This window comes from Vitis riparia, chromosome 1 (assembly GCF_004353265.1).
Source record: "Vitis riparia cultivar Riparia Gloire de Montpellier isolate 1030 chromosome 1, EGFV_Vit.rip_1.0, whole genome shotgun sequence".
NCBI lineage: Eukaryota > Viridiplantae > Streptophyta > Magnoliopsida > Vitales > Vitaceae > Vitis > Vitis riparia.
In genome coordinates this window covers 16,769,836-16,789,905 of record NC_048431.1, presented here as the reverse complement: position 1 = coordinate 16,789,905, position 20,070 = coordinate 16,769,836, and the positions used below count along the sequence as shown (strand labels likewise).

Below are 20,070 nucleotides of genomic sequence, written 5' to 3'. Positions count from 1 at the left end.
AAAATTAGAATTCCAACATCTACCTCTTAAGGCCTTTAAACTATGTTGCTTCATTGTTTGATCACTTCAATTTAGGCTACTTTAAAACATAAATTGTAGGACCTTAGGCGTTACTCACTCTCCTAAAAGTAATTGTTGTTAGGAAAGATGCATTATTTAACCTTATAGTGCATTTACCTAAGTGCCCACAATGAACACAAGGGGAGTTGATGGACGTGGCCAACTCTCCGATTTGCCAACATAAATGTTTTTTAAATAATTTGCTATTATCATGTAGTGAGTTTGACATATCATATTTTAGGTTTATGATGACTATGCTATTGTTGTTGTATAGTTATGCCCAAACTCCATGCTTAATCTTGAGTTCTCGTGAATGTAATCAAGACCATTAGGAAGTTCCTTAATACATTAAAACCCAAATCAAATAACATATAAAATAAAACATAGTAAGAAACATCAATCAAAAGTTTTGAAGTGCAGATGAATTACAGATTTGAATGTATTGCATCTTAGAATTAAGGTTTTGAAGAGGAAGAGTGTGTTTGACAGTGTTTTTATTTGAAATATTTTTAGTAGAAGTGTTTTCTTTATTTTTAGGAGAACCACCTATCATTTATTCAGAAAAATATCGTAAATAATTTTTCAACACTACAAGTGATTTTTTAGATTTTTAAAAGTGTTTTTTAGATTTTATTAAACATCTATTTTTTTTTCAAAACATTTTTAGACTAAAAACGTTTTTTAAAATCATTGTCAAACGAACTTGAAGTGATGATGAAAGACTTTCGTAAAGCATTTATACTGGAACAGTGATTTTGTATTTAGAGGTGAAATTAAGATATTTAAGTATCATATAAATACTTTGTTTTTTTACTTTATAATTATTCTTTTTTAAGTAAACAATCATGGGATGTGTTTAGGTGTAAGGAAGATATTGCTTTATTTTATTTTAAATTGTTATTTTGTGTTTATAAAAATAAAATCTTGAAACCGTTATTAAAAAATTAATTTTGATACCATTTTTTTTTAATTAATTTTTGTAAAATTTTCTCTATAATAAAAGAAAATAATTTGGTGTAAAAAGGGGGGAAAAAAATAATAATGAAAGTGGACAATTGGAAATTAATGGTAGGTGATGACTGGTTAAAATGACAGAAAACTGTGGAGGTTGCACTGCTCCCTTGTGAGTTGAGACAGAAAGGAAGAGATAGGATGAGAAGGATGAAGAGTGGGAAAGTAAAGGGAGAGAGGAGTTAGTGAAGAAGAATACAAGGCAGCAGAAAGCGCTCTCTAGGACCATCGTTTTCCGCCCCCGTTAATCAGGTTTGTCCTTCATATCCTCAGTGTCATCCCCTCAATTACTTCAAACCCTTGGATCTCTCTGTATTTTGATTTTCGTTTTTCCTTTTTATTTTCTTCTTTTGTTTTTATCTTTTTAAGTTCATCTTGTGGTGGAATTCTGTCCGTTTGGAATTTTTTGGGATTTATTTTGGAAAATCTTGGTTTCGAATTTTTTTGAACTCTCAGATCTGGGTGTTTTTTAATTGTTCTGTTTCGAGAATCCATGAAATTGGGTCAGAATACATGTGTGTTTTACTTCTGATTTTACTTTTTAATGTTCAATTTTGTCGAGATACTCATTAAATTTCATCTATTTCAAGTAATTGCATTGCATTGAGTTTGTAATTTTCTGTCTTGTTTCTTAAATTTCGATTCAATTTAGCGATTCGTGTATGATTGCTGGTGCTACTTGGAAATTCAGGTGGTGAGAATTTAGGGGAGGTCTTTTTGTTGGGTGCCCACTGCCCATGAACAAGTACCTAATTTTCCATTCTAGAAATTGTATTGTCTAGCAAATAAGAATAGAATTACACATCCAGAAAATATATTCATTTGTTTGGCCAGGTCAAAAAAACACTTGCTAGGTTGCCAATCAAGTAAACCAGTATTGTCTTTGTCATTGGCTCTTGTTTAGTTTTGTTTGTCTAATAAGGTTGGCAGGTGCAGCTTGAATCCTTTTAGGGTATTCCTATGTTAATTGGGCTATTTTCCTATTTGTGCTAAACATAATGGGAGCTATGATAAGTTGGAGAATTTATTTATTTATTGATAACGGGGAATCCATCCTGAGAATGGGGCAATTGCTGTGACTGTTCGAAGCAAACTTTGGGTGATAATGAGCTTGTGGCTCTACCCTATATAACTTAATTACTAGGGAAGCTCACACTCAGCACCTCTAGTTCATTGTTAGAGGCCATTACCGGTGAGCTACACTTGAGGGGAAACTTGAAGCATTTGTCATGACAGGAAACAGAAATTACTGCAAGGAATGACTTGTTTAAGCAATCAAGAAGTTGGGGAAGTTTCTATTATTGAAAATTGATTGCTAATGAATTTGAGGGCCATTGTAAAATATGATGAGTGATTTTTGTGCTTTAAGTATAATGCAATAGGCTTTTCTGGAATCCACTGCATCACTTAATGGTAATTGATCTTTGGGTGCATTTTGATTAGATTGCATTAACCGGATTTCTGGTTCTAGCTGATCCTCCACTTTTAATTGTAAAAAAGCTTATTCTAATGTTCTTAATCATGCTTGGGATTATGACTGAGCTTGGTGCAGAGGTGGTGTAGAAATTTATGTTATTTTTCTTCATTCATTTATGGTTGAAGGTGGCAGCAAAAATGACATTTTTGGTGGTTCCAATTTTGTATATGTGCTTTATTTTATTAATGCTTCTGTAGCTTTGACGTCTTTCCATTAATTCAAAATTTTCATCTCTTTTGCTTGTTGGAACTGGTTTTTTTTTTTTTTTGATAAGCAAACGCACAGAAAAATGATATATATATATATCTATATGAAGAGAGAAAAGGGCGCCTGAAGGCAGACCCAAAGCATACAGGGAGTATACAAGAGGTGTCAAAAGGCAAGAACAAAAAGAAGAGGGGATACAAAAAATTCACCAACCCTTATCTAAAACCCAACCAATCAAAAAAGTTGATTAAAGATAAAGATCCTTCATGTATAACCAACTTAGTCCAAGACCAAAAATTACATACAAAAGAATTTTTCATCCTATAAACTGAAAGCTCCTCATTTTCAAAGGCAATTCTATTTCTTTCCTTCCAAACCGCCTTAAAAAGATATAAGGGGGCTGCCAACCACACCTTACTATGCTTCTTGCCCATGAAGGTACCATGCCAACCAAGAAGGGTATCTCTAACAGAATATGGAAGGGATCCACATCACTCTAAAAAGAGCAAAAACAATAACTCCCATAGAACTCTTGCCTTGGTGTAATGAATTAGAATATGATCAATAGACTCTTCTTCCATGCAACAAAGGAAGCATCTATTAACTAAGGACTATCCCCTTTTTTTTAGTTGATCCAAGGTTAACACCTTACCCCAAGAGGCTTCCCAAGCAAAAAACCCACTTTAGTAAGAACACAAGGACTCCAAATGATGATCTTTGGAAACTGAACTGGACTTCTAGAATCTAGAGCACTATAAAGAGATTTAACAAAAAAAATCCCGTCCTTGGTCTCTTTCCACAACACCTTATCTTCCAAATTAAAATTAAGCCTCCTTCCTTGTATTGTCACAAGTAACCTTTCCACCTCATCCACCTCCCAATCATTGAAGGGCTTACAGAACCTAGGACTCCAATCCCCTTCTTTGCCTGTTGAGTCCCACAATTCCACTAACCAAGCCTTTTCAGAAGCTGCTAAGGCATACAAAGAGGGGAAAGAATCACAAAGAGCATTGTTCCTGCACCATTTGTCTTTCCAAAATCTCACTCTTCTACCATCCCCCACAGAGAATACAATTTTGTTTTGCAATAGAGACCCTTCCTTCCCGATTTCCTTCCAAAATCCCACACCAAACCCCTCCCTTACTTCCTGGGTACACCACCCCCCTTTGTCCTTCGCAAACTTCTTAATTTTTTTTTTTGATAAGTGCGCATATATATTACGAGGCAAAAAGCCACAAAGCATACAGGAAGTATACATAGCAGCTTGAAACAAAAACAACACTCACCACCCCTTAGGGAATGACAAGCCATTCCAAAAAACCTAAAAGCGAAGAGGATTCCTCTCCCATATACACCCTAGCCCAACTCCACAAGTTACAAACAAAAGAATTCTTTAGATTCTGAATAGCTAGAGAGCCCCCCCTCAAAGCTAATCTATTTCTCTCCTTCCAAACCGTCCAAAAAATATACAACGGGATGGAAGTCCAAATCCTTTTCCTCTTTCTCCCCACAAAAGGGCCCCTCCAACTGACTAACATCTCTTTGACTTTCTCTGGGAACACCCAATTAGTCCCAAACAAGGCCAAGACAATCTCCCAGAGAACCCTTACAACTGTACAGTGTAAAAGAATATGATTTACATTTTCCTCTTCACAACCACACAAAAAACACCGATTTGGAAGATGCCAACCCCGTCTTTGAAGTTTGTCCAAAGTTAGGACCTTCTCCCAAGAAGCCTCCCACGCAAAAAAAGCAGCTTTGGTTGGGACCTTGTCCACCCAAATGCTCTTTTTTGGGAAGGTAATGACATTAGGCCCTGTCAACAACTTGTAGGCATCTCTAATCCGAAAGCGGCCGTGTCCCCCTCTTTTCCATATCACTAAGTCCTCTTCAAGAGAAATCCTCAAATCCCTCAACATATACAACAACTCTCCTAAGGTGTCCAACTCCCAATCATTAGAGTTTCTAGAGAGTCTTATGTTCCAACCTCCTTGACCAAGACTAGAATCCCACATCTCATTTACCGAGGCATTCCTTTGGGCCGCCAAAGCAAACAACTGGGGAAAAGCTTGGGACAACACCTCATTTCCGCACCAATGGTCAGTCCAAAAACTAACCTTAGTCCCCTTTCCCACTTTGAACTCTATATTATCCCAACACCAAGACGACTCCTTCAAGATATCCCTCCAAACCCCCACCCCAAACATTCTGCGTGCCTCCTTTGTTCTCCAACCAAATCCCATTAGGCCATACTTCACCCCAATCACTTTCCTCCAAAGGAATTCTTCCTCAAAGGCGAACCGCCAAATCCATTTAACCAACAGGGCCTTATTCAAGAGATCAATTTTCCGAATACCAAGACCCCCACTCTCCTTTTGGGTACACACCACCTCCCATTTGATTAGATGGATTTTTCTTTCCGTGCTTCCCCCTTCCCAAAGAAAATCCCTTCGTAAATTTTCGAGCCTTTTTGCAACTAGCTTAGGCATGCGAAAAAGAGACAATGGTAGATAGACATGCTGGCCAAGGTACTTTTAATGAGGGTAATCCTCCCGCCCTTTGACAAATATTGTCTTTTCCACAGGGCAAGCCTTCTTCTCATTCTTGCTTCAACCCCATCCCACATAGCCATGGTCTTGTGCTTGGCTCCCAAGGGCAGCCCTAAATAGACAGAAGGAGGGTCCCCACTTTACATCCTAACTCGATCGCCAACGCCTCAATGTCTTCCACCTCCCCAACCGGGATTACTTCACTTTTAGCAAGGTTTATTCTAAGACCAGAGGCTGCCTCAAACCACACCAAAATCCAGCTTAGGTAGGTAATGTGATCTTGCCTTGCTTCACAAAAAATAATCGTGTCATCAGCAAACAGTAAGTGAGAAACATTTATCTCCATTCCCCCCCTCCCTTGAATCCTACAGCCTGAAATGAAGCCCCCATCAACAGCCCTTCTTAACAACGCGCTTAGCACTTCCATTCCCAACACAAAGAGGTAGGGGGAAAGTGGATCTCCTTGGCGTAACCCCCTAGAATTGGGGAAGTAACCAGTTGGCACACCATTGCCCAGAATAGAGAAACTTGCAGTTGAAATACACCACCAAATCCATTTCATCCACCGGTCCCCAAAGCCCATCTTGTGCATGACCTTCATGAGGAAATTCCAATTAATACTATCATAGGCTTTTTCAACATCCAATTTACATATCAGCCATTTCTCTTTGCGTTTAAACCAATAGTCAATCACCTCATTGGCTATGAGCGAGACATCTAAAATCTGTCTTCCCTTCACAAAGGCATTTTGGTCCGGCGAAACCACCTTGTCTAACTCCTCCTTAATTCTATTGGCTAGCACTTTGGCCAAGATCTTATACAGACCCCCAAGCAGACTGATGGGTCTGAAGTCCCCTAAGTCCTCAGCCCCCCCTTTCTTAGGAACGAGGACTAGGAAAGTAGAGTTAAGGCTCTTGGCAAACGACTTTTCTTCAAAAAACTCCTTGAACAAGTCCACAATCTCCTCTTTCGCGAACTCCCAACAAAATTGCCAAAAGGCCACTGTGAACCCATCCGGGCCTGGGGCCTTATCACCATTCATCCCCATCAGAGCTGCATGAATCTCTTCCTCAGTGAATGGCTGTTCCAAACCTTTAGCTTCAGCATGGCTTAACCTTTGTAGCTGCAGCCCTTCAATATCAGCTTTCCAGGATTGCTCCTCTGACAACAGTTGCTTAAAGGCATTCACCACCCCCTCTCTCACCTCCCGCTCCTCCAGCCACCTCCCATTGATTTTAATCTTCTCCATGGAACTATTTCTTCTATGAGCATTAGCTATCCCGTCTTCTACATTCCTAAGTCTGCATGAGATTGAGAATTGACCCATCTCCATCTCAAGGACTTCCAGGGTTCTTTTGTCCCAACAAACCAGAATCCCTCCTGCGGCTCCCTGAGCATCCAAAGCCCCCCAATCAAGGAACCTCCCAGAACCCAAACTCCTCACCAAACCCTCAGTCATGGATTGAATTTTCGTTTCCTGGACACAAAACAAATAAACTTTCTGGCTTCTGATCATAGCTTTAATCACTTTCCTCTTAGAGCTATCATCGACTCCGCGCACGTTCCAACTCAAGAGCCTTATTTTCATTGGACTTCCATAATTTGGCACCCATTTCCTTGCACAGTACACTTTTTCTTCTTCCCCCTCTCATAATTGACTGAACATTCAAGTCTTCTCAATTCTCTTTCAAACTTTGATTTCTCCAACATGACTTTGCTGTGAATTCTTTCTCTCCTCTTCCTAATTTTAACCATAAACTCCAAGATGTCTTTCTCTAGTCCCTCCTTCGAGAATCCCAGAAACTGACTGAACCTAGCCAAATCACTTTCCTCCCATCTCGCTTCCACCCATCCACTTTCTTCTTGAGGCATAGGCCGGGCTAGGCACAAAGCCTTTCTATTATCCTCCATACTATCATTCCTGATCTCTACCAAATCCCAGCACTTCCCTTCAATCTGCTCTGTAGACCCAGTTCCAATGCACAGCCTATCCCCCTTGGTTGAGTCCATAAGAGCCCCAGAACGGTCGAAAGACTCCTTCAAGGGAGTCCGACCAAAAGGAGAAGAGAAGGGAGAAGGAGAGTCAAGAGCCACCATTCCAGAGGAGGAAAGAGCATTATCATACCTTGCGTCTTCCTCCAGCAGGGCACAGTCGGTCCTGGAGATCCCTCCCCACTGAGTCTCATCCCCATGGAGTACCCACTGTCCATCCTTCACCCAGAAAGGGGAAATAGCCTCGTCTGGGCCCCTCAATGGGCTTCGGCTACACTCCGCAGCAGGAAGGCCCTTCTCCGCCTGGGCCCTAAACGAACCAGAAGAAGATGGGCTTTGGCTGTCCAGCCTAGCCCCTTGAAGCAGCCCCGTAGGCTTGGCCTTTTCCGTGGGCTTCCCAAACCCAGAATCAACCGGCCCAAACGGAATTAGCCCAGGGGAGTCAGAGGCCTTAGACCACCGAGAGGGCTTTGCTTGGCCCAACAAACCTAGCCCACCCGAGACGTGAGACCCGCCTGGAGACCCGACGTCGCTCCGAGAGGGGTTCGGGGTTTGACCCGACCCGCTGGACTGACCCCGCGTCCCATCGGCAGTTAGCAGGGTGTCCTCGAGCCTCGAACCCTCCATCGCCACCGTCACGCGCTCACTCGCGCATGCACTTACATCACCCCCTACCTCCTTTCCCGCTGCGACGACCTTCCCTTTCTTTCTAGTCGTCGACACTTTCAAGACTGGCCTGACCTCCCACCATAAGGTTACCAAGTAACATGACTCTTCAACCCAAACCTCCACTGCGTTGGGAGGAGTCTCACCTTTCCGCTTCACCAAGAGTTGTGCCCACTGTAACTCCTCCATTTTTTCCGTTTGATAGTCAACCGCAAGAAATCCCCCACACGCCTCCCCAATCCTCCTCAAAATATCCCGCTCCCACAGGGAAACAGGTAAACCTACTACCCGCACCCAAGCTTCACTGCTTCTCTCCCCTTCCCTCAGGCATCCCGTCTCTGGCCTCCACTTCTCCAAACGAAGAGACAACCCCCCAAGCGAGATACTTCCAAGCTTAGAGACTTGCTCAGCCTCTGTCAAAAACTCAAACTCCATTAGGACCTTGCCCCTCTAGATTCTCGCTAATTGGGTTCCCCACCCTCTGAGGTCGTCCCTTTTTGCTGCGTTAGGGTTCCATGTCCCGACAACACAGTGTTCAAGTTTGAATAGATTCTGACTCACTTCCTCCTTTGTGACCTCTACCCTTACTGCTGTTCTCTCCTTTCCCCTCGCCATATTGGTCGCTTCCGCATATGTCTTCGCCATGTTTGGCTTCGACCGTGGCTCGTCTTCCTTCTGACTCTTTATCCTTCCGTCTTCACAACCCAAGCTCCGTAGTGTTTCCACCATTGAAGCCCAACCACCCTTTGGTCCTCTTCCTTTGGGAATAAAAATGCTAAACCTCTTTCTCTCCAAGTCCGCAACCCCCAAACGGAGAAAGCAACCCCCTCTGTTATAGTCGCGCGTCAGAGAGTACTTCCTCTCGTTCTCCTTCCACTCTCTTACCCACCTACCCATCCTTGCGTCCTCGATGCTTAGAATCAGGCAGTCGAGGACTATCCCAAGGCTCACCGGACCTAGCCTAACCCACGACGAGATCCCTCCTTTCCTTTCCACAATCGTGGCTTGCAATCTGCCTCTCCTCTCCTCCACCTCAATCTCAAACGTTTTCGATTCCAGGCCGAAAATACCCTTCTTGACATTCTTCCCAGGCCTCGCATGGCTCTCGCCCTCTACAGTCTCTGTTGATCCCCCATCGCCACCGCTATCTCTCTCTCTCACGTTCTTTCTCTCTCTAACCCTCTCGCCCTATTGAGAGTAGAAAGACATTTAACTCCTAAACCACCCTTCCTTTTGCCCGAACAGACAGTAGCCCACTTTACAAGATGAGGCCTCCACTCCAAAGCTCCCCCAGCCCACAAAAAATCCCTTTGAATTTGCTCTAATCTCAATCTAATCACTCTTGGAATACGTAATAAAGACATAAAGTAAATGAGCATACTAGACAAAGTACTCCAAATCAGAGTGATTCTCCCTCTTTTATAGATAAATTACCTCTTCCACATGGCAATTCGAAATCTCTCCTCCACCCCATCCCAAACTACCACGGATTTGTGCTGCTCATCCAAGGGAAGCCCCAAGTAAGTAGATGGGAGCACCCCCACCTTACAACCAAACTCAAGAGCCAAAGCCTCTAGATTCTTTACTTTTCCTATTGGAAAAATTTCACTCTTATCCAAATTGATTCTCAATCCTGAGATGACTTCAAACCACATCAACAACCAACTTAAACAAGCCATCTGATCTTGGGAAGCCTCGCAAAAAACCAGCGTATCGTCAGCAAACAACAAATGAGCAATAAGAACCTTATCGCCACTTCTTCCCTTTATCCTACAACTTGATAACTACCCTCTCTTCATTGCTCTAAAGATGAGCCTGCTAAGAGCCTCCATCTTGATCACAAATAAGTAGGCGAAGGAGGATCTCTTTGACGCAGTCTCCTTGAGCTGTTGAAGAATCCCGATGGAGTGCCATTACTCAAAACATAAAGCGTTGTAGTGGAAATACACCAATTTATCCAGCTAGTCCACTTCTCCCCAAAACTGTTAATTGAGTTAGTTGTGTTTTTCTTTCAGATAAGGTCTTATGGCTTGACATTCATAGCTTGGTTCCCTCATCTTCACCTTTATTTAGTTGTTGAAACCTAGATACTTCTATTTAAGTGAAAACTTGTAATGATGGGATAACTATGAATTTTTGCTAAGCTTTTGGGCCTCTCTCTCTAGATAATATATCTTATTTCTTGTTCACATGCTTATGATGGACTACTAATTTTGACTTCAATTTTGTTAACCAAAGTTTGCTTTAAGTGCATCCAAGAGGATTGTTTTTGTTGATAAGTAAAAGTGTTGTATTGTGATGAGGTGCTAAAATAGCAACCTAAAGATGTACATGATAGAGACACTCTTCCCCTTACAGCTAAAACAAAAATGTCCAGTGAGATATACAAAAAACAACCCCTCCCTCATCGAGTACCCACCCAATCAATAAAATCTATTAAGGTTAAAGGACCATCTTTTATAAACAATTTGGTCTCCGGCCAAAGTAAATACATAAAAGAAGCTTTCAACCTTTGGATGGATGGTGCACTATCTTCAAAGGCAATTCTATTTCTTGCCTTCCGAACTGACCAAAACAAACATAATGGGCCCGCTTGCCAAACAACCTTACGCTTTTTACCCACAAAAGACCCATTCCACCCCAAGAGGGTTTCCCTTACCGAAGAGGGAAACACCCAAGATACTCCAAACAAAGAAAAGAGCAAAATCCACACTTCCCTTGTCTTTTCGCAATGGAGAAGAAGATGGTCAATGGACTCCTCATACACTTGGCAAAAATAACATCTATTTGCTAAAACCCATCCCCTCTTTTGAATTCGGTCCAAAGTTAGAACTTTTCCCCATGATGCTTCCCAAGCAAAGAAACTTATTTTTAGGTTGCACACGAGAGTTCCAAATAATCTTCCATAGGAAAGAAACTGATGAATCCGACTCTAAGGCTTTGTAAAGGGACTTTATTGAGAAATTACCATCCTTCGATTCCAACCACCTCACCCTATCCTCCTCATCCAAATTCACCTTCTTCCCACCCAAACAAAACAACAACCTTTCCACCTCATCCATCTCCCAATCATTGAAAGACCTAGAGAAACAAGGGCTTCTACTTCCCTCCCTTTCCCCGCTTGCTAAAACAGTCCAAACATCACTCACCCAGGCCTCTTTGGATGTTGCTAGGGCAAATAAAGAGGGGAAAGATTCACACAAAGGAGTAGTTCCACACCACTTATCCTTCTAAAAACTCACCCTCTTACCATCACCCACCACAAAGGCAAGTTTAGAGCTCACAAGGTGCCCTAACTTTCTAATTACTTTCCACAACCCAACTCTATACCCCTCCCTAGCCTTGCAAGAGCTCCATTCACCTCTTTCCTCCTCATATTTCCCCTTAATCACTTGGTTCCAAAAAGCCTCTCTTTCATTTGCGAAACGCCAACTCCATTTTCCAAGGAGAGCCTTATTGAGTGTCGCAAGACTCTTAACCCCCAACCCTCTTTTTCTTTTATCTAGACAAACGGTCGTCCACCTTACTAAGTGAGGTCTTCATCCAAGAGCCCCACCACCCCACAGAAAATCCCTCTATATTTGCTCTAATCTCATTCTAACCGCCTTTGGCAATTGAAGAATAGATATGAAATAAATAGGAAGGTTGGACAAAGTGCTTTGAATCAAGGTGATTCTCCACTCCTTAGAAATATATTGCCTCTTCTACATGGCCAATCTCTTGTGGAATCTCTCTTCAATTCTGTCTCAAACAGTTGCAGATATAAATGGAGCACCTAACGACATCCCTAAGTAAGTGGACGATAGCCTTCCCACCTGACAAGTTACAACAAAGCTTGAAAGCCAACTCTTCCACATCCTTCACCCTTCCAATCGGGATCAACTCACTTTTATCCAAATTAACTCTCAACCCAGAGATTGCCTCAAACCACATTAACAGCCATCGCAAAAACGTGATTTGCTCCTCCCGCGCCTCACAAAAAATCAAAGTATCATCAGCAAACAATAGGTGGGAGACCTGAATCCCTTCACCCCCTCTTCCCTGCACCTTATGTGGCGATAAAAAGCCTCCACAGGCTGCTGTCTTTAAAAGGCAGCTAAGGGCTTCCATCATTATCATAAACAAATAAGGTGAAAGGAGATCTCCTTGTCTTAAACCCCTAGAGGTCTGAAAAAACTCGGAAGGGGTTCCATTTACTAAAATAGAAAACCTGGCTGTGAATAAACATCACTTTTTTTTGATAGACCAAGAGAAGAAATCAAATATAAACACGCCAAAACAGGGGGCGCTCTCTATGTACACCGGCAGTATACAAAGAAAGCCTCACCCAAGGCAACAAAGGAGGACCAAAAACCTAGAAATGCCAAAGTTATTCAACAAATCAAACACACAACACATTCATAAAAGAGAGATAGTCTACGTCCATGAACTGTTGAGACCATTCAAGAAGAGACCGTAGGAAGAGATTCTTCAAGCTCGTATCTGACTTCTCTTCTTTTTGGAACATTCTTGTATTTCGCTCTCCCCAAATACACCAAAACAAACAAATAGGTGCCATTTTCCAAATTACACTCCTCTTCTTTCCTAGACCCTTAATTTTCCATTCAAGAAGCAAATTTCTCACTGAGTTCGGGAACACCCACACCACCCCAAAAGAAGAGAGCACCACCTTAGACACTTCTTCCCCAAACCCCATCTTATCCATTACCGCTAGTAGAAAAGACGACTCCGCATGATCATAGGCTTTCTCAATGTCTAGTTTGCACAAAATCACCCCTCTTTTCAAGATCGAGTCTCTGGCTTTGTTAGCACTAATCACTTCATCCATAATTTGCCTACCCTACAAACACATTTTAGGCCTTTAAAATCACCTGAGCTAGCACCCTCTTTAATCTATTAGCCAACACCTTGGCCAACCACTTGTACAGCCCACACACACACACACACACACACACACACACACACACACACACACACACACACACTAAGCTGATTGGCTTGAAATCCTTTAAGTCCTCTGCCTCCCTTTCTTCAGGATTAATACTAAAAAGGTTGCATTCAGACTCTGCACAAAGCAACCAGAATCATGAAATTCCTTGAAGAAATTCATCACCTCAACCTTCACAAAGCCCATGAAAATTGCCAGGAGGCCATGGAGAACCCATCTGGGCTTGGAGCTTTATCCCCACTTAACCCCAACAGTGCGCCAAAGACCTCCTCCTCTGTAAAAGGCTTCTCCAGCCTTTCCACTTCAATCCCGTCCAGTCTCACAAAACTCAACCCATTTATGCTGGGCTTCCAACCACTAAGAGTTGAGAGCAGAAGCTAGAAAGCTTTGCTTACTTCCTCTTTTATTTCATTGTCCTCAGTGAACCACATCCCATTGATTTTGACTCTAGCCATCTAGTTCTTCCTTCTATGAGCATAGGCCATTTGATGAAAGAACCTTGTGTTTCTATCCTTCTCCTTTAGCCAAATTTCTCTTTGATTTTTGTCTCCAAGACGCTTCTTCTAATAGAACCCACTTTTATAAGTCTCTTTAGCTTCCTTCCTAGATTCCTCTTGTTCTAGAGATAGTGGGCGTGCACTCTCCTCCTTATCCCAAAAGTCCACCAGATTCAATGCAAGCTCTTTCTGAACTTCAACCTTGCCAAAACCCTCTTTGTTCCAACTTCTTAGAATCGGTTTCAAGGCCTTCAACTTTTCAGCCAGGATGAAGCTAGCCGACCCACTGACATGAATCCCCTCCCACCACTTTCTCAACACAATCTTAAAGCCCTCCAACCACATATTTTCAAATCTAAAGGGAGTGAGACCTCTCCTCATCCCTTTCCCATCTAGAAGAATTGGAAAGTGAGTGATGGTGACAACACATCTACACAGCAACAACATATCATTAGGTGTACTTTATATTAATTTGATGATATGTTTATGCCCTTGCAATAACTTGTGTTTGCACGTTGTTTCTTGGTGAAGTTCATATTAATGTTATACACTCAATATCACAATATTGAAAAATAAATTAGAGAATGTTTGTTAAGAAATTGAAAAAATTTGAATACTAAAAGATAGATTAACAGTTTTAGTAAAGAGATTTTTATGAAGGATATTTTTTTATTTATTTTATTTTTATGTTTTTTTTTGAATTTGGAGATCTGTGTAGAGAAGTGGTCTGATATGGAACTAAAGGTTGAATTCCATCTATATCAATTCTTTGTCAGATTTTGGTTGAGGAACTGGGTGACAACCCTCTCTCTTCCTCTTTCTTCTTTTTAATGAAGTATGCTGTTTATTGATTAACTTAATTTTTTGAGTCATTGTTAAGATAGGTATTACTGTACGCCTCCTTTGTCTTCCCCTTGCGTATCTCTTCTTGGTATCTATCTTGTGAAATCACTCATTTCTAACATATTCTTATAAATGGGATTCAACTTATTAAGAACAAGTTAGCAAAATCAATTTTTTTCCCTTTGGGAAATATTTGTCGTCCATGTTTAGACAAAACCAATCAAGTTTATTAATGACTAAATGATACTATCTGTGTTGTTAACTAGGGACTAATGCCTCATAATTTTTTTCAGTCCCCACCTTCCTAAAATTAGGTCACTCTCCCATGTTCCTAGCTAAGTTATTAAATTTATTATCAAATATTAAACTTTATACTATTCATTAAGGTTATTCTTCTTTGCCCTCCTTTGGTGGAAGAAAGCGGAAAATTTTTTGGAGAGTAGCGCCCTTATGTTTCTTCCGGACAATTTGGAAAGAGAGGAATAGGAGATCTTTTGAATATGTGGATCTCTCTATCCATAGGGTGAAATTCTTATTTTTGAGTATTTTGTTAACTTGGACCAAACTGTTTATAGGCGAAAGCTCGATGTCCATAGTTGATTTTATTGATTGGTTGGGTTCATTTTGAGGGAGATAGTAGTTTTTGTTTTCTCTTTATTTTTTTTGCGCTTTATGACGACTGTTGTATACATCGTGTGTACTTTGGTGCGCCCCTTTTTGGTGCTTTTCAATACTACTTTCATTTATTGATAAAAAAAATAAAAAAATAACCCATATTTTTTTTATTGTCAATAACTTTAAGCTACAGTATTGCTTTTATTTTATGTTTGCACATGCATGCTGTCATTTAAAATTATATTCTGTCTTGATATTAACACTATTTACTTGTCCTGGTGAATTGTCCAATTCCTATTTTAATTCAAGGCCGGTTATATTTTATTTTATCTTTTTATTTTCTGGATATTAGATGAAACAAGACAAGGGTCACCGGGAAGAGGAAGAGGAAGAAGAAGAAGAAGAAGAAGAAGAGTTGAGCATGAAGAAAGAGGGTCCTCCCACCAAGAAAGGTGTGCACAACTGCTCCACCCTCTTATGATATTCTCCTACACTGGAGAGACCCTTTTGAATCCGTGTTCTAAGTTATTCCTTGCTTGTGATATTCTGTTTTTGTTGTTGTTCTAAGTTGTTCCTTGCTTATTATTTTTGCTGAGAAATTACAAGAATTCAAAAGATTAGGCATTTGGGGATTATTATTATTATTTTTGCTGAGAAACGACAAGAATTCAAAAGATATAAATGTTTAGAATTTTAGGCATTTGGGAACGGAAATAATTACTAAAAAGATTGATAAACTGAGTCTGGTACAATTATACGTCTTTTCTGGCTTATCTTTTCAATTTATTATTAAGATAAAAGGATGGTAGAAAAAAGAGTGTTATTTCTATATTTCCCCCCTGTTTTTGGAGGTTTATGTGAAAATTTAGATCATTGCATATGGAATATTGAGTTGAGTTAAAAAAAGTGTTATTTTGATATTTCCCCCCTGTTTTTGGAGGTTTATGTGAAAATTTATACCATTGCACATGGAATACCAAGTTGAGTTAAATTTGATTACTACTTTTATGTTTTTTTGAAATCTTACTTGGGATTTGATTATTAAAATAGATGGGAAAAACCATGACAAGGCTAATGCCATGCGATCAAAACATTCCGTCACAGAGCAGCGCCGAAGGAGCAAGATTAATGAGAGGTATATTGAATGACTTTTGTTCATTTTTAGTATATTAGCCTTGTAATGTGGTCAACTTAGTGCCAGTGGTATTATAAATCTCAAGGATGTTCATAAAGTGGTGCATTGGTGCAGCAGAAGGTTTGTTTCGAAACGAAACGGAAAAACGCTCAAGAACAAACACAAAAATCACAATAGGATCTGAAAATTAAGGAATAATTCTAAAAAATTATATTGAATTCATTCTAACAATTACAATAAGCCTTTAAATAATGTTTGTAATGCAAAATAAAGGAAATAACTGAAATAGGAAACTAAAACTGAAATAGGAAACTAATGATGAACTTAAAATAGAAACTACTAATGCTGAACTTAAAATAGAAACTAATAATGAACTTAAAATAGAAAATAATGATGATCGTGTGCTACATCATAAAGTTTACACTCTAATAACTAGTTTATCGTGTATTTATGAAATTGTTTGTTCTCATATGATTATGTTGGCAGCCAAAGCTAACTGGCCTTTTCCTTGAGAAATCTTGATACTAGTGTCACTGGAGAGGAATAGAATGGAAATAAAAAACTAAGAAATAAAATATATTTAGAGGAGAAGAGGAAGAATTCACTTGCCATGATTAAATTATCAAATGCAAAGAGAGAGGTAGGGGAAATCATTTTTTTTTTTTTTGATAGGTAAAAGAAGTATTGTATTAAAAAAGGTGTACACGATGTATACTTAAACAAAAACCAAAAGGGGCGAGAACGCACAAAAAAAGATCGCACTCTATGGGGAGCTTAACCAATTCACAAAATCTATTAAAGAAGCAACACTATCCCCTATGTACACTCTAACCCAATCCCAAAAGATGTACAAAAAAGAACTTTTAATTGTTTGATCTAAGCTTTTCCTTTCCTCAAAGGCTCTTCTATTCCTTTCTTTCTAAATAGACCAAAAAATGCAAAGTGGGGCAACTTTCCAAGCCTTTTTCCTGACTAATGATGAACTTCAAATATAAACTAACGATGAACTTAAAATAAAAGCTAAGGGAAACTAATGATGAACTTAAAATAAACTAAAGGAAACTAATGATGAACTTAAAATAGAAACTAATAATGAACTTAAAATAAAAACTAAAGATGAATAGAAACTAATGATGATTGTGCGCTACATCATAAAGTTTACACTCTAATAACTAGTTTATCGTGTATTTATGAAATTGTTTGTTCTCATATGATTATGTTGGTAGCCAAAGCTAATTGGTCGTTTCCTTGAGAAACCTTGATACAAGTGTCACTAGAAAGGAAGAGAAGGGAAGTAAAAAACTAAGAAATAAAATAGATTGAGAGGATAAGAGGAAGAATTCACTTGCCATAATTAAATTATCAAATACAAAGAGAGAGGTAGGTGGAATCATTTTTTTTTTTTGATAGGTAAAAGAAGTATTGTATTAAAAAAGGAATACACGATGTATACATATACAAAAACCAATAGGGGCAAGAATGCACCAAAAATGACCGCACCCTAAGGGGAGCCTAACCAATCCACAAAATCTATCAAAGAAGTAACACTATCCCCTATGAACACTCTAACCCATCCCAAAAGATATACAAAAAAAACTTTTAATTGTTTGATCTAAGCTTTTCCTATCCTCAAAGGCTCTCCTATTCCCTTCCTTCCAAATTGATCTAAAAATGCAACCTTCCAAATTGATCTAAACATGTAAAGTGGGGCAACTTTCCAAGCCTTTTTCTTGTCTGATAGGGAGAATCATATTACCTATATAAACTGTTGAATGATAGTATCTAGAAGGTCTGATCTTGAAGTGGCCAAGAATTTGTACGCCTTAACTATTGTGTAGTTACCCTTTGCCCACCTACCCTTTTATTCAATTATTGAGGGGTTAACTAAGTTGAGAAACCAACAAATTTACCATCACAATCCTCTTCTATAGTCAGAACCCACCGGAATATTCCAATAATTCTTTTTAAAAATTCTAATATTTTTTATTTTTAACAAATTCTCCATTCTTTTTTCACCTTATTTCCCAATGTTTCAAACCTATTCTCAACATTTTAAACTAGCACATTTTTTTTTCAATGTTCTATCGCAGTTTCTTACTCTTTTTCAATCTCAAAATCATCCTAGACTCTGAAATTGACACTTTTCCTCAACCCTTTCTATGAGTTTCTAAAACTGCTCTCTCAATCTCATAGATTTATTTATTTTTTCTCCTCTTAATATTGTAAGGACAAAATGTGCTTTTTCAATTTTGAAGAAAGAATCATCTTGTAAGGTTAACCTTGACAAGAGTAATATTTATGGCATCAATCTTGAACAGAATCATCTTTCTAGGTTGGTTGAGTTGCTTGATTGCAAGGCTTTTGGGTGACCTATACTCTACCTGGGTCTTCCTTTGGGAGGGAATCCCAAGGCTTGTGGCTTTTGGGATCCAGTGATTGAGTGGATCTTGAGAAGATTAGATGGGTGGCAAAAGGCTTATTTATCTTTTGGAAGTAGGATAACCCTTATCAAATCTTGCCTCACCCACATGCCTTGCTACTTCATTTCCTTGTTTAAGATACCCGCTTCAGTGGCTGTAAAAATTGAGAGATTGCAAAGGAATTTTTTATGGTCAGGGGTTGGGGAAGGTAAAAGAGATCATCTTGTTAGTTAGGATATAGTGTGTAATCCGAAGGTAAAAGGGGGATTGGGATTTGGGAAGATTTCTCTAAGGAATCTCACTCTCTTAGGGAAATGGTTGTGGAGGTACCCTAGAGAGGGTTTAGCTCTATGGCATCAGGTTATTTTAAGCATTTATGGATCACACTCTAATGGTTGGGATGCCAACACTATAGTCAGATGGTCACATCGTTGTCATTGGAAGGCTATTGCACAAGTCTTTTAGGAGTTTTCCAAGTTTACTCGGTTTGTGGTAGGAGATGGGGAAAGAATTCGGTTCTGGGAAGACTTTTGGTGGGGGGACCAACCTTTGGTATCCCAATATCCAAGACTATTTAGAGTAGTCACGGATAAAAATATTCCTATTTCTTCAATTCTCGGTTCTACTCGTTCCTTCTCTTGGAACTTCAATTTCTGCTGTAACCTTTCCGATTATGAGGTAGAAGATTTAGAAGGCCTCATGCGGTCACTTAATGGTTTACATTTTTCACCTTCAGGTTCAGATGTGAGATCCTGGTCCTTATCTTCTTCAGGGCTTCTTACAGTCAAATTTTTCTTTCTTGCCTTATCCCAATTTTCTGGTTCTACTCCAGTTTTCCCTACTAAGTTTGTTTGGAATTCTCAAGTTCCTTTCAAAGTCAAGTTCTTTGTCTGGTTAGTGACACACAAGAAGGTAAATACTAATGACTTGCTACAATTGAGGAGACCCTACAACGCTCTTAGTCTTGATATTTGTGAACTGTGCATGAAGCATGGAAAATCAACATATCATCTTTTCCTACATTGTTCTTTGACGATGGGGTTGTGACACAGATTATTTCAGTTAGCCAAGGCGGATTGGGTTCCCCCGAGGAGCATTTCCGACATGTTGTCCATCAATTATAATGGTTTCGGTTTATCTAAGAGAGGGATAGTTTTGTGGCAAGCTGCGTGCATTGCTTTAATTTGGGTTGTGTGGCGGGAAAGAAATGCGAGGATTTTTTAGGATAAAACAAAGAATTCAGAGAATCTTTGGGACTCTATTCATTTCCTTGCTTCTTTTTGGGCTTTTTGTTCCAAGGTTTTTAAGGGGATTCCCCTTAACGTGTTGCAACTTGTTTGCCTAACGGTGTGCAATTCCAATGGGTTGGTCTAATTTAGAGAGTTTGTTCGTTTTTTCTTGTTGTTGTATTATTGTAGTTTAGTTTTTTTTGGTGGGAAGATGATAGGCCTCCTATACGATATGTGTATAATAGAAAAGGGAAGAGGAATATACTGCCACCTGGCAGTTAGTTGTAACAGCATGAGTGGAGGTTAGGGCACAGTTGGATACGGGCTGAGGGGAAGGTTTAAATAGAAAAAAGAGGGGGAATTACAGGGTAGGAAAATTGTTGTAGATCTGGTAGGGATTTGAGGTCCAGATTGGAGAGGG

The 20,070-nt window shown here is 39.7% G+C and overlaps 1 protein-coding gene across 3 annotated transcripts in view; it reads left to right on the top strand.

The window, feature by feature from the left end:
• Positions 1-1,160: 1,160 nt before the first annotated feature.
• The window catches only part of LOC117915640 (transcription factor BIM2), a 35,681-nt gene continuing 16,771 nt past the window's right edge, over positions 1,161-20,070 (top strand). For 2 of the 3 annotated variants that reach the window (XM_034831266.1, XM_034831274.1), the window contains exons 1-3: positions 1,161-1,323; positions 15,218-15,317; positions 15,916-16,000. In XM_034831266.1, the coding sequence (XP_034687157.1) occupies positions 15,218-15,317; positions 15,916-16,000 (185 nt within the window). In that variant the 5' untranslated portion in view covers positions 1,161-1,323. The remainder of the gene's footprint in view (positions 1,324-15,217; positions 15,318-15,915; positions 16,001-20,070) is intronic. The other variant, XM_034831257.1, reaches the window with a different exon arrangement.